The sequence below is a fragment of the Hyperolius riggenbachi genome, chromosome 3, assembly GCF_040937935.1.
Source record: "Hyperolius riggenbachi isolate aHypRig1 chromosome 3, aHypRig1.pri, whole genome shotgun sequence".
NCBI lineage: Eukaryota > Metazoa > Chordata > Amphibia > Anura > Hyperoliidae > Hyperolius > Hyperolius riggenbachi.
The window spans coordinates 456233073-456248397 of NC_090648.1; the positions used below are offsets into that span (position 1 = coordinate 456233073).

A 15325-nucleotide genomic window follows, 5' to 3' on the forward strand; every position below is an offset into this window, starting at 1 on the left:
ATGGTAACAGCTGCAAACAATCATGTCCATATAAGTGATCAACAAACAATTAGATTGCCACTATGTAAATCACTAAAGAATAGCAATAATATGCTCAAATAGCTACCCCAGTGTGCATCAAAATAGAGCACACTCAAGGTTGAACCCGGGTTCAGTAAAGTGCAAGGCATATAAGTGAAAACATACATCCACCAATAAATATATAAGAGAAAACATTCAATGAACAAGAATAAATGCAGAAAAAATAAATATATATATAAATATGAAGGACTGCTATATACACAGTAATCTAGGAGCAGCCTATACCTGGAGTGCACAGTGAGAAAGAGAAGTGCAAAAAATGAAGGAGGATACTTAGCCCAGGAAGACCAGAAGGCAGGACAGTGCAGCTGAAGATGTAGGGGTGTCCCTTCAAGACAGTCCCGCAAGCTCCGCGGGCGTCACCCCGCTTTGGAAGGAGAGGAGAGGGATACCACATATGGTATCCCTCTCCTCTCCTTCCAAAGCGGGGTGACGCCCGCGGAGCTTGCGGGACTGTCTTGAAGGGACACCCCTACATCTTCAGCTGCACTGTCCTGCCTTCTGGTCTTCCTGGGCTAAGTATCCTCCTTCATTTTTTGCACTTCTCTTTCTCACTGTGCACTCCAGGTATAGGCTGCTCCTAGATTACTGTGTATATAGCAGTCCTTCATATTTATATATATATTTATTTTTTCTGCATTTATTCTTGTTCATTGAATGTTTTCTCTTATATATTTATTGGTGGATGTATGTTTTCACTTATATGCCTTGCACTTTACTGAACCCGGGTTCAACCTTGAGTGTGCTCTATTTTGATGCACACTGGGGTAGCTATTTGAGCATATTATTGCTATTCTTTAGTGATTTACATAGTGGCAATCTAATTGTTTGTTGATCACTTATATGGACATGATTGTTTGCAGCTGTTACCATTTGCGACCATATGGTCGGTTTTAATTGTTTTTATGTACATGTGTTTGAATACTCCAATATGTCAGAGATGCATGTTTTTTTTCTATATATTGTTCTAATAAATGATTATATACCTCAATAAGTGGTGCTTGCTATATGGGCTTTCTCTCTCTTTGTGATTAGACAAGCCTATATCAGTAATCTTTGAGGGGTCCGTGAGCGGCAACAGGGGACAGGAGGAAGCTATGGGAAGCATCTATAGGAACCAGAGGCTTCTTTCTTTTTTAGGTAAGTATGGGGGGAGGGGGGGAAGCCTGGGGAGGTGGCTGCTCAGGGTAGTTTTTAGGGGTGTGCAGCCTGCAGATCAGGAGGGGGGCGCAGCGGGCACACACAGCCATGGGGAGGAGGGCCCCGACTCCCCCCTCCCTTATCGCAGGCACTCTTTCAGCGCTCCGCTCTCCAGATATTAGAGCAGCAGGTATGGGCAGGGAACACAGATCCATCTCTCCCGGGATGTGATGTAACGGAGCTCCACGTGCTGCTGGTTCTATCTGTCTCCAGCGCTGATCACTCTACTTCCTGACAGAGAAGACCGGCAGCACACGGAGCTCCATCATTGCATGGAACATGTAAGAGGTGAGTCCATGTTCCCTGACCATGGTGCTCGCTGTGCTAATTTCTGAGGGGGGGGGGGGGGCACCTGGCTACCTATACTTGGAACGCCTAAACCTGGCTATCTATACTGGGGGCATTTATACCTGGCTACCTATACTTGGGACACCTATACCTGGCTACCTATACTGGGGACACTTATACCTGGCTACCCAAGCTGGGGACACCTATACCTGGCTACGTAAGCTGGGGACACTTATACCTGGCTACCTAAACTGGGGGCACCTATACCTGGCTACCTAACTATACCAGGCTACCTATGCTGGGGGCACCTATAGCTGGCTACCTATACTAGAGGCACCTATACCTCGCTACCTATCCTGCCTGGACTCCGTTTTGAGAGGGGGAGCCCCATCCAAAGTTTTGCAGGTGGGCTTAGTGATTTCTAGTTATGCCCCTAAATAGATAGATAGATACTTACCTCAGTAGTAGGTATTCTCTGGATGGTCCAAAGGCTTCTTGGATCCTATTACACCCTCCCCCCCCCCCCCCCTCATTATTCGAGTCCAGGATCCCACTATACCTATGTTACCCAGGGGAGTGGACGAGCACAGACACACTGCACATGCCCAGTAGAAGAAAGGCACTCATGCATGAGCAGCTTCCTTCTACTGGGCATGTGTGGACCGTACTTATGCAAGCCCTGTTCGGATACGCTCGTTCATGGTACTAGCCCCCCACCTCACCATTCTCCCTAAATCATGAAATTTAGGTGCTGGACAGCAGTGTAGGTTTGGCTCTCCAGCAAAACAATTTTTATCGAATCGAGAGAGAATCAAGTGTGTTCCAGTTTGCCCAATCAATGGAAATTGTCCATGTCAAATCAACCAGCTTAGTAGATCGAGCAGAATGCAATATATCGATCGCTCGCACAGGAATCAACAACTGTTCTCATATTATTCAATCGACACTGAATCGATTTTTGCAATCAGGGCATGGAGGCACAACATTAGTCAGCGTGGAGGCGAAACACATAGGGTATCTCTTGTAGTGTGTGGGGCACTAGTCGATCGACTTTGGATCACCACACTGAAGTTGATCGCACAATAAAGTCGATTCTTTTGTCAATTGAACAAAAATCACTAGATGCATGGCTACCTTAAAGGAGTTATCAGCCAAATTAGAAGTACTGAACTTGTGAACTAAGAATTTACGATACCTCTGGGTCAATCCTAATACCAGGTCTGTGAGCAATGGAGTAAACAAGGATCCTTATCTTACCCCATTTAGATGGTCTGTTTGTATTAAGGCATCTTAATGATGTATTTACGCTTGAAAAAAATATCTGTTTTCCCTTTTGATGTTGCATCTATATAAGCTGTCTGTACCACCAGCTTGCAAACTACCAGGATGTAAACCTGACGAAGGCTGCAAGGCCGAAAGCTTGTTTATTCTTATTCATTTGTAGTTAGCCAATAAATGATATCATCCTGATTTAAAACTTCTTGCTTTTACTGATGGCTAACACGGTACAATACCCTACTGCTATTACTGGAATAAAAAATATTTTTTCAAAGATTGTAAGAAAGATAGAAAAATGAACTGAAACCACTGACAGCTAGCAATCTTGTTAGATGCACTCTAAAGGCTTGTACACATGCCCAACAAATGCTCCCAATTGTTGTCTAATTTTGGTCTGTTGGAAGACAATCAGACGTGTGTATCCGTGGCAAATGACTCGAAGAGCAACTGATAACAAACAGTTTACCTGATCCAACCAGCGCATCAATCACATGACTGTTGGGCTGATATCCGGCAGTGGGCCACGTGTGTACAGTTTCGTTTGTACGACGTAGTTGCTTTGAATGTGGCCATATTGTGCAGTCTGTCGTTTTACTTGCGAACGCAATGTGCAAATGAGTTGGTGAACAAGAACAGAAAACGAGGGACACCGAGAGCCCAAATAGTGTAGTTAGTATGTATTGGTAAGGAAGCAATTTAATTAAGCAAGTATCATTATACTCACAAACATGGGTTACCACTGAGGTAACCACTATAGAGGCAGGTAGGAAGATTAGACCTGTTCCCACTCAGGGTTAAGAAGTCGCTCTCTGTAGATCGGAAGAAAGAGGTGGTAAAAGCACCCCTCCACAAGGGATAGACTTGAACAAGCTACAGAACAGAGGCACCAGTAGAATAAAATTGGCTAAAACTCTTAAAAGTAGGAGAGGCAGTGGTGGACTCACCCACTCCAAAGGACCTGGACTGCGTGTGCTGTATACGCCTTTTTACTGCCTGATGAAGCCGGGTCACGCCTGTGAAACGCATTGCAAATTTATGTGGAGTGTACAAATACATTTCTTTGTTCAAGCATAACTACGTTTGTTGCATGCCCTTTGGAGTGAGTGAGTCCACCACTGCAAATGAGTTGGTCGTTTAGTTGGTTGGTGCATGGAAAATACAAGTCATTGTAAACGGTTTGTTGTGGGGTCGGTTGTGCCTGGAGTTGGTTGTGCACTTTGTTGGACGTGTATATGTGACTTAAAGGGAACCTAAACTGAGAAGGATATGAATTTTTCCTTTTAAAATACCAGTTCCCTGACTCTCCAGCTGATCCTGTGTCTCTAATACTTTTAGCCACAGCCCCTGAACAAGCATGCAGATCAGGTACTCTGACTGAAGTCAGACTTGATTAGCTACATGCTTGATTCAGGGGTGTGATTGGCAGGACTGCCAAGCAACTGGTATTGCTTCAAAGGAAATATCCACATCCATCTCAGTTAAGGTTCCCTTTAAAGTTCTCTTTAATTCCTAATCCACAAAGTTGGTCGCAAGCTAATGTAGATATCTCCTCCCTGGAAATTATGCGACACACATAGCTTGTGCAGCTGAGGAGGACATGGAGGGCTGAGTCAGCTGATGATCAGGTGGAGGCCGAGATGTCACGCTGTCCTCTACTGACTCTGCTGTGAGGAGAACTCCCTGGACTGAGTCACCAGGGAGTTCTCCCTCCACACAGCGGGGATCTCCCATAACTGGCTCATCCACTGACCACAGGTTCCTCTCTCAGACTACAGCAGACACCTCAAGGTGGAGTGTGTTCCAGTAATCCCATGTGCTTGCCCTGAAGGCCGAACCCCATTCCTGGATCCTCTCACAGCAGTGGCGTCAGCAAGCAGACGCTTAGCTAAACACATGATGCAATTCAGAGCCTTCCAAGGAGCTTTAATGACTTAATCTGGACTGTTTTGGAAATAAATGACGTATTACGACGTTCATACTTCATACGTTTGTTTCCTTTCTGAGTTTATTTGATTTTATATTAACTTTTATACTTACTATACTTTTATAAGCGACGTGAACATTATAAATCATTTTCTAAAGTTAGGGCCTGTTCAAACACGCCTATAGCTAGACACAGTGGTGCAGTTAGAGGGCCAGGGGCCCAGTTCAGAATTTATGCTTGGCTCTTCCCTCCCTATTACTGTGTATATAACTATCGGGTGATGCAGAGAGCCCAAACTGGCTTTCTCAGGGCTGTTGGAAGACATAACCACCAAAGTTGTTTAGGTAATATCTTTAATGACTAACATTATAAGAGTTCCTTGCGAGCTCTCAAAACTTTAGGTTTCTTCTTCACAGACCGCTCCCACAGAAAGCACCCATAAAACAGAGAAAGACCCCACAAAACCCAGACAGCCCCCACAGAACAGAGATTTTCCACCACAACACAGAGAAAGAACCCACATCAACAGCCCCCACAAAACAGAGAAAGCCCAAATGAAGCAGAGGCAGCCCCCACAAAACCGTGACAGCCCCCACAAAACAGTGACAGTCCCCACAAAACAGTGACAGTCCCCACAAAATAGAGAAAGTCCCCACAAAACAGAGAAAGTCCCCACAAAACAGAAACAAACCCTACAAAACAGATGCAGCCCCCACAAAACAAAGAAAGACCCCCAAAAACATAAACAGTTCCCACAACACAGAGATGACAAATACTGCAGGTCTGCCCAGCAAAGTGAGATGACTATGTGCAGTTAGGACTACATTTGGTAAAGGGGTCAAGCTCAGGAGAGGTCAGCTGAAATAAGAATAGGGCTGTTTCTTTCACCCTGTAATCCTGAGCCCAATTAAGAAAAGCTGTAAATACAGGTTATGCCATGCAAACCTGCCCTTAGTACAAAAAGATTTTTTTACTCTATATACAGTATATATATATATATATATATATATATATATATATTTATTTAGAAATGGTTAAAGGGAACCTTAACCAAGTAAAATCATTTAAAATAAACACATGATTTACCTGTAGATGAATAATGCATACTTACCTCACAGTTCCTCTCAGAAGCTCATTATTTTCTTCCTTACAGTTCTGATAATATATCAGTTGCTGTAAGTTATGTACCATTTGCTGTCAGTTATAAGTGAAAGGACAACTGATGAGCAAGGTAATGTCCATGTTTCGCTACGGCTCAAGAGGGCGATATTACAGTTTAACAATGTGCTGACCAGGAAGCTGTTATGGGGTCATTGCCATTTTCAAACTGGAGGATGGAAAATTCCATTGATCACAGGGGACAAACAGGACTCAGGAGAGGAGAAAAAGATTGATGAGCATGGGAGGTAAATATGACATGTGTATGTTAATTTTACCTTTTATTTTTTAGTTCAGGTTTGATTTAAAGAGACACTGAAGCGAAAAAAAATATGATATAATGAATTGATTGTGTACTATGAATAATTACTAGAAGGTTAGCAGCAAAGAAAATATTCTCATACTTTTATTTTCAGGTATATAGTGTTTTTTCTAATATTGCATTATTCTATAATATGTGCAGATTACGCAACACTCAGCATTCAAAATGAGTCTTTCAGAGCAGTCTGTGAAGTAATGACCTCTCCTCTAGCAGAGGAAAAGTAAACAGTTCACTTACAGTTGAGATAATAAAAGTCAGATAACAGCCCTCTCCACGACTAACTAATGCTGGATACACACGTTGCGTTTCCGCGTTCGATGCGGCCGTCGATACGCGTCGATTCGATTATTTCCGAACATTTCCGAACGAATTTCGATGATTTTTAGGTCGAATGCCATGTAAAGTATGGCAAATCGACCTAACGATCCATCGAACCTTCAATCGGACATGTCGGAAATAATCGAATCGACGCGTATCGACGGCCGCATCGAACGCGGAAACGCAACGTGTGTATCCAGCATTAGTCGGAGAGCTTAATGGCTTGTTCGCATAGAGATAACAACTGGAGTTTCTCAACTCTTCCTGTACTGGAAACAATTAGACTGATGTATCTGATCTTAATGTTTTATTTCTTAGCTGTGCTACACATACAAATCATAATATCATATATTTTCTTTCGCTTCAGTGTCTCTTTAAGCTACAGTGACAGATGTATTTACAGCCAATGGTGCATCAGTGATTTAACTATTTAAAGTGTGACTCCACTTTGTGAAACATGGTACAGTAGAGTCCCAGTTATCTGGAACTCAACTAACTAGCAGTCTTATCCAACCAGCACAAATTTCTGGTAGTAGAATGACGAAGGCCTACTTCTTAGGCTGTCTGTGGGCTCTGCTGTGCTTAAAGGACTTCTGTCGCAAAAATCTTAAAATTTAAAATACATGTACAACATATACAAATAAGAAGTACGTTTCTTCCAGAGTAAAACGAGCCATATATTACTTTTCTCCTATGTTGCTGTCACTTACAATAAGTAGTAGAAATCTGACATTAGCGACAGATTTTGGACTAGCCCATCTTCTCATGGGAGGTCTCAGGGTTTTCTTTTTTTTTAAAAAAGCACTTAGTGAATGGCAGTTGCTCCGTCCAACTGCCAAAAAAGTGTGCAGCCAGCAGGGAGGCTGGCCAGCATCTTTGTATAAATCTTCAGGGAGTTTCTTTATAAAGAATGAAGGTCATGCTGAGAATCCCCCATGAAGAGATGGACTAACCCAAAACCTGTCGGTAATGTCAGATTTCTAATACCTACTGTAAATGACAGCAACATAGGAGAAAAGTACTGTATGGCTCATTTTACTCTGGAAGAAATGTACTTCTTATTTGTATGTGTTTTAAATTTTAAGATTTTTGCGACAGTTCCTCTTCAAAGACTGGGTTCCATTTGCTATCCTAAGGTTAATACAGTTTCAGTTACTGCATCTTAACATTTATTACAGAGTCCATGGTATGTATATAGATTAGGGTAGAGTACTGTATTAGCTGGGCCTATTTTTAACATTGAGTCTCAAGCAACCAGAAAGTGCTTATCCGGCATCAGCCGATCCCCGTCTGCACCAGATAACCGAGACACTACTGTACTAAAGAGGAGGCCAGTTAAACAAAAGAAATGGAGGATTAGTCATTCATTTTGATGACTCAGACGGCACCAGAGAAGCACTTACATGTAGGCTTTGTAATTATTTCCAATTTTTTGTATGCGGATGTCATATTTGGAGTCTATGAAGGGCTCGGTGGTCACGTAGGTTTTTGCCATGGCAACGATGCTGGCCATATCCTGGAAGTCATATTGGTTATCTACCTTCACCTGTGGAAGACGAGAAAATAGACATTGAGAAGCAAGCTGGTTACTGGCATCATAACACATACTGAGCTACAGTATATCAACTAACTGTGCCAAAGAACACTAAAGCCCCTAAGGAGGCACTAAAAAGTCACTTTTCTTTAACCACCTAATGACAAACAGACTTATAAAAACGTCCTGCTAGAGCCTCTTAGCGGCTCCAGGAAGTTTTTATAAGTCAAACAGTGAAAAAAAAAAACACTATAGAAAAAATACACCTTTATTTCCAAATAATATATTGTCACCATACTTTGTACTAGGGACATAATTAAAATATTGTGATAACCAGGACAAATGGGCAGATAAACATGCAGGTTTTATGTACAGTGTTTATATTAAAACTATAGGGGATGAAATTGGAAAAATAGTGTATTTTTTTATTTTTTCCTTGTTTTTCCCTTTAAAATGCATAGAAAATATAGTAATTACTAAAAACAAATATTAACCCCAAAAAGCCCAATTGGTGGTGAAAAAAACAATATATAGATCATTTCAATGTGATTAGTAGTGAGTAAGCTATTGGCAAATGAAAGGGATGAGCATTGAAAGGTGAAAATCACTCTTGTCCGGTAGGGTAAAATCCGCTTTGGGGTGAAGTGTACCTGAGATGAGAAGCATCTCAGGTTCCATACTTACCTGGGGCTTCCTTAAGCCCTCTTAGGTCCGCTTGTCCCTCACCGTCTCCCGGGTGGCTCCTGTCCCCGGCAATCCAACCCGAAAGCCTGGCAGAGTCGTGCTTGCAATGCTAAAGTTAAATACCCACTGCAAGACTGAATCGCTGGAAACTGCCAATGAACAAGGTTTTCAAGATCTTTGCACTAAATACGTTTAGCAATGGGTTGATTCACAAATTTGATGGGTACCTTTATGCTACTCTGATAAGGCGCGTTATCTCTGATAAGACGTGTTAACTCGGATAAGGCATGCTATTTGTCTTAGTGAATCAAGCCCTATGTGTCCAACAAAAAAAAACATTCCTCCTGCAACTATTCCCCAAGGAACCACTACTACAAGAGAAGATATGTATAAAGAGGACCAGTAAAATGTTAGGGCCAAACTACCCTTACTCCTCCACTCTTGGGCTCCATGGTGCTTTGGCTTTTGTTACACTAATGGAATACTGTACACAACTATTATTATTTATATTACTTTTATATCTTCACTCATAAAGGCCGTGTAGCGTACACAGGAAATTATTTCACCAATATTGGTTTCCCAGCCACAGAGCCGAGCACAAAGGGCACCGCTTTTATCAGATGGAACAAATGTCAGCGGATATGCTGAGGACTGATTTCCACTGTAAATATGTTTTCATTTCCACCATCTCTTCCCACAGGATTCCGAAGCAGAATGACCGCACTGCCGCACTCCACGTGCTCCGCACTCCTTCACATCTCCTGCCTGAGTCATCCCCACACCGTGTGCCTGGGAAATGTGCAGGTCTAACAGGGATGGACTGAATGACACGTTACTGAGCAGCTGTGCTGGACAGCACCTCGTGCTCTGTCCTGTGCATCTCCAGTGTGGGGGACTAAAGGGGTGATTTGTGCTGATGAAGTGGAAATGCTGTCTTTTTAAGAGGTACTGGGACTTCTGAAAAAGTGATTATTTTTCAACACTTTTGTGTCATTAGCCACATTTACAAAGAGATGAACACTGTTCAACTCTTTGAAAGAGTCGGTGGTGTTTGCTATGAATGCCATAGTGGAGAGCAGAGGTGTATGTTTCAAACATCATGTTTGCCATTCATCCTCTTGGTCCTAACCCTAACATTCCCCCTCCCATTCCTAACCTAAACATCTGTCCTCCTGTTCTTAATCCTAAATCCCCCCCCCCTTTCCTAATCATCCCATTCTTGACCCTAACATCCCACCTCCCATTACTAACTGTAACAACCTGCCCCCTCCTATTCCTAACCATAATATCCTGCTTCCTATTTCTAACCCCTTCCCATTCCTAACTCTCGCATTCCACTCTCCTATTCTTAACCCAAACTTTACCCCCTCCTATTAATAACCATAACTTTTTTTCCTGCTAGTCCTAACACCTCTAGTTTCTACCTCTAACATCCCCCTCTTGTTTGTTTCCCAAGCTTCCCTGCGCCTGTTCTTAACTATAACATTCCTCCTCCCGTTCCTACCCCTAAAATCCTGCACTTCTATTTAAAATCCAAACATCATCCCCTCTCATTCCCAACCCAACCATTATCCACACCTATTCCCAACCATCATCCCCACCTATTTCCAACCCAATCATCATCCCCACCTATTCCCAACCCAACCATCATCCCCACCTATTCCCAAACCAAACATCATCTCCTCCTATTCCCAACCCAACCATCATCTCCTCCTATTCCCAACCCAACCATCATCCCCTCTCATTCTCATCCCACACATCATCCCCACCTATTCCCAACCCAACCATCCCCTCCCATTCCCAACCCAACCATCATCCCCACCCATTTCCAACCCAACCATCATCCCCACCTATTCCCAACCCAACCATCATCCCCACCTATTCCCAACCCAACCATCATCCCCTCTCATTCCCAACCCAAACATCATCCCCTCTCATTCCCAACCCAAACACCATCCCCACCCATTCCAATAACATTCCTCCTCCCATTCCTACCCTTAAAATCCTCCACTTCTATTTGAAATCCAAACATCATCCCCTCCCATTCCCAACCCAAACATCATCCCCTCCCATTCCCAACCCAACCATCAACCCCACCTATTCCCAACCCAAACATCATCCCCTCCCATTCCCAACCCAACCATCATCCCCACCTATTCCCAACCCAAACATCATCCCCTCTCATTCCCAACCCAAACATCATCCCCTCCCATTTCCAACCCAACCATCATCCCCACCTATTCCCAACCCAAACATCATCCCCTCCCATTCCCAACCCAACCATCTTCCCCACCTATTCCCAACCCAACCATCATCTCCTCCTATTCCCAACCCAAACATCAACCCCTCCTATTCCCAACCATCATCCCATTCCCAACCCAAACAACATTCACTCCCTTTCCCAACCTAATCATCATCCCCACCCATTCCTAACCCATCCATCATCCCCACCCATTCCTAACCCATCCATCATCCCCACCCATTTACAACCCAAACATCATTTATTCCCCCCTATTCCTAACCCACACAGCATAATCTCCTATTCCTAACCAAAACATCATCCCCACCCATTTCCAACCCAACCATCATTCCCACCTATTCCCAACCCAAACATCATCCCCTCTCATTCCCAATCCAACCATCATCCCCTCCCATTCCCAATCCAAACATCATCCCCTCCTATTCCCATCCATCATCCCCTCCCATTTCCAACCCAAACATCATCCCCTCCCATTCCCAACCAAACATCATCCCCACCCATTCCCAGCCCAAACATCAACCCCCCCTATTCCCAACCATCACCCCCACCCATTCCCAACCATTATCCGCTCCCATTCCCATCCCAACCATCATCCCGACCCATTCCCAACCCAACCATCATTCCCTCCCATTCCCAACCCAAACATCATTCCCTCCCATTCCCAACTCAAACATCATCCCCTCCCATTCCCAACCATCATCCCCTCCCATTCCCAACCCAAACATCATCCCCTCCCATTCCCAACCATCATTCCCACCCCAACCATCATCCCCTCCCATTCCCAACCCAAACATCATCCCCTCCCATTCCCAACCCAACCATCATCCCCTCCCATTCCCAACCCAAACATCATCCCCTCCCATTCCCAACCCAAACATCATCCCCTCCCATTCCCAACCATCATCCCCTCCCATTCCCAACCCAAACATCATTCCCTCCCATTCCCAACCCAAACATCATCCCCACCCATTCCCAGCCCAAACATCAACCCCTCCTATTCCCAACCATCACCCCCACCCATTCCCAACCCAACCATCATCCCCTCCCATTCCCATCCCAACCATCATCCCGACCCATTCCCAATCCAAACATCATCCCCTCCTGTTCCCATCCATCATCCCCTCCCATTCCCAACCCAAACATCATCCCCTCCCATTCCCAACCCAAACATCATCCCCTCCCATTCCCAACCAAAAACATCATTCCCTCCAATTCCCAACCCAACCATCATCCCCACCCATTTCCAACCCAACTATCATCCCCTCCCATTCCCAACCCAAACAACATCCCCACCTATTCCCAACCCAAACATCATCCCCTCCCATTCCCAACCCAAACATCATCCCCTCCCATTCCCAACCCGAACATCACCCCCCCCATTCCCAACCCAAACATCATCCCCTCCCATTCCCAACCCATCCATCATCCCCACCCATTTACAACCCAAACATAATTTATTCCCCCCTATTCCTAACCCACACAACATAATCTCCTGATCCTAACCAAAACATTACCCCCTCCCATTCCCAACCCAACCATCATCCCCACCTATTCCCAACACAAACATCATCCCCTCTCATTCCCAACTCAACCATCATCCCCTCATTCCCAACCCAAACATCATCCCCTTCCATTCCCAACCCAACCGTCATCCCTACCCCATTCCCAACCCAACCATCATCCCCTCCCATTCCCAACCCAAACATCATTCCCTCCCATTCCCAACCCAAACATCATTCCCTCCCATTCCCAACCCAAACATCATCCTCTCCCATTCCCAACCCAAACATCATCCCCTCCCATTCCCAACCCAACCATCATCCCCACCCATTTCCAACCCAACTATCATTCCCTCCCATTCCCAACCCAAACAACATCCCCACCTATTCCCAACCCAAACATCATCCCCTCCCATTCCCAACCCAAACTTCATCCCCTCCCATTCCAGACCCGAACATTACCCCCCCCCCCCATTCCCAACCCCAACCATTATCCCCACCCGATTTCCAACCCAAACAACACCCCCCTCCCCATTCCCAACCCCAACCATTACCCCCCCCCCCCCTATTCCCAACCATCATCCCCACCCATTCCCAACCCAAACATCATCCCCTCCCATTCCCAACCCAAACATCATTTCCTCCCATTCTCAACCCAAACAACATCCCCACCCATTCCCAACCCAAACGACATCCCCACCCATTCCCAACCCAAACATCACCCCCCCCATTTCCAACCCAAACATCATCCCCTCCCATTCCCAACCCAACCATCATCCCCACCCATTCCCAACCCAAGCAACATCACTCCCATTCCCAACCCAAACATCATCCCCACCCTATTCCCAACCCAAACATCATTCCCTCCCTTTACCAACCCAAACATCAACCACTCCTATTCCCAACCATCATCCCCTCCCATTCCCAACCCAAACAACATCCACTCCCTTTCCCAACCTAATCATCATCCCCACCCATTCCTAACCCATCCATCATCCCCACCCATTTACAACCCAAACATAATTTATTCCCCCCTATTCCTAACCCACACAACATAATCTCCTATTCCTAACCAAAACATCACCCCCTCCCATTCCCAACCCAACCATCAATCCCACCTATTCCCAACACAAACATCATCCCCTCTCATTCCCAACCCAAACATCATCACCTTCCGTTCTCAACCCAACCATCATCTTCTCATATTCCCAACCCAAACATCATCTCCTCCCGTTTGCAACCCAAACAACATCTCCTCCCATTCCCAAACCAAACATCATCCCTTCTCTTTCCCAACCCAAACATCATCCTCCTGCTCCTGTCTCTTCATTCCTGTGTATCATGTGACTAAATAGTAGAGGTCAAACACTAGAAGCACCATGACTAGTACCTTATGTGACCACTAGAGGTCTCTAGTATTAGGCCTCTAGTGTTTGACACATGATACACAGCCTCATGAGAGTGAAGAGACAGGGAGAAGCTCTGGCAGTAGAGAGAAGACATGGTAGGAATAAAGGGCAGGTGCACAGGTGAGAGTATCTCCACTCAGAGATGGATTAAATTGACACTGAAGTGAAAAAAACGTATGATATAATGAATTGTATGTGTGCATAATCAATAGAACTTTAGTAGCAAAGAAAGGAGTCTGATATTTTATTTTCAGATCTATAGCTTTTTTATAGCACTGCACCATTCTGTGATATTTGCAATTAAAAAACAATGCTCTTGGGATGATTAACTAACAGAAATAGCGCGTGTAACCTCCTGTTACTCGTGCTAGTTCAACAGCGTGCCTTAAAGTGGCACTATGGCGAAAAATTTTAACATTTAAAATATGTGCAAACATAAGAAGTACATTTTTTCCAGAGTAAAATGAGCCATAAATTATTTTTCTCCTATGTTGCTGTCACTTGTAGTAAGTAGTAGAAATCTGACAGAAGCGACAGGTTTTGGACTAGTCCATCTCATCAAGGGGGATTCTCAGGGATTTATTTATTTTCAAAAGCACTTAGTGAATGGCAGTTGCTCTGTCCAACTGCCAGAAAACTGTGTAGCGAGCAGGGAAGCTGGCCAGCATCATTGTTTAAATCCTTTTTAGGGAATATCTTTATAAAGAATAAAAGCGTTGCTGAGAATCCCCTATGAAGAGATGGACTAGTCCAAAACCTGTCACTTCTGTCAGATTTCTACTACCTACTGTAAGTAAGAAGCAATATAGGAGAAAAGTAATTTATGGCTCATTTTACTCTGGAAAAAACGCACTTCTTATTTGTCTATGTTTGCACAAATTTTACATTTTAAAATTTTTCGCCATAGTGCCCTTTTAAATATAATGGTTGCATGCTATGCGTACTACTGGCCACGTAGCGTGCGTAATTATCCTTTTGATTATGCTCGTGATTGGACCTGAAGGAGCTCAGGGCAGGACGAGTGGAACGCACGTTATTTGCAGAGAGAGCGGGCATACGGTAAGTTACTACTGCTCGCTATGCTGCACTACCTGCAGCATAGTGTGCGCTCATGTGGCTGCGGGTAATTATCTGTGCTATGTGGTCAGTAGCGCGCGTAGCATGCAGCCATTACATTTAAGGCATGCTGTTGAAATAGCATGAGTAACAGGAGGTTACCGTATTTTAAACTATGAAACAGAGCAGGGCTAATGACCCTTTGCACTCCCCTGCAGTAAAACCTTACCTGAAGCTTCCTCTCACTGTTTCTCTGATGTGTAAGTGCTTCCGAAAATAGGACTGTCTCTGAACCAAGTTGGGTCAGAGAGCTC

The 15325-nt window shown here is 44.4% G+C and overlaps 1 protein-coding gene across 1 annotated transcript in view; it reads right to left on the reverse strand.

Moving 5' to 3' along the window:
* The window catches only part of SYN3 (synapsin III), a 520265-nt gene that overhangs the window by 40491 nt on the left and 464449 nt on the right, over positions 1 to 15325 (reverse strand). The window contains exon 8 of the mRNA XM_068277914.1: positions 7973 to 8115. Coding sequence (XP_068134015.1) covers positions 7973 to 8115 — 143 coding nt within the window. The remainder of the gene's footprint in view (positions 1 to 7972; positions 8116 to 15325) is intronic.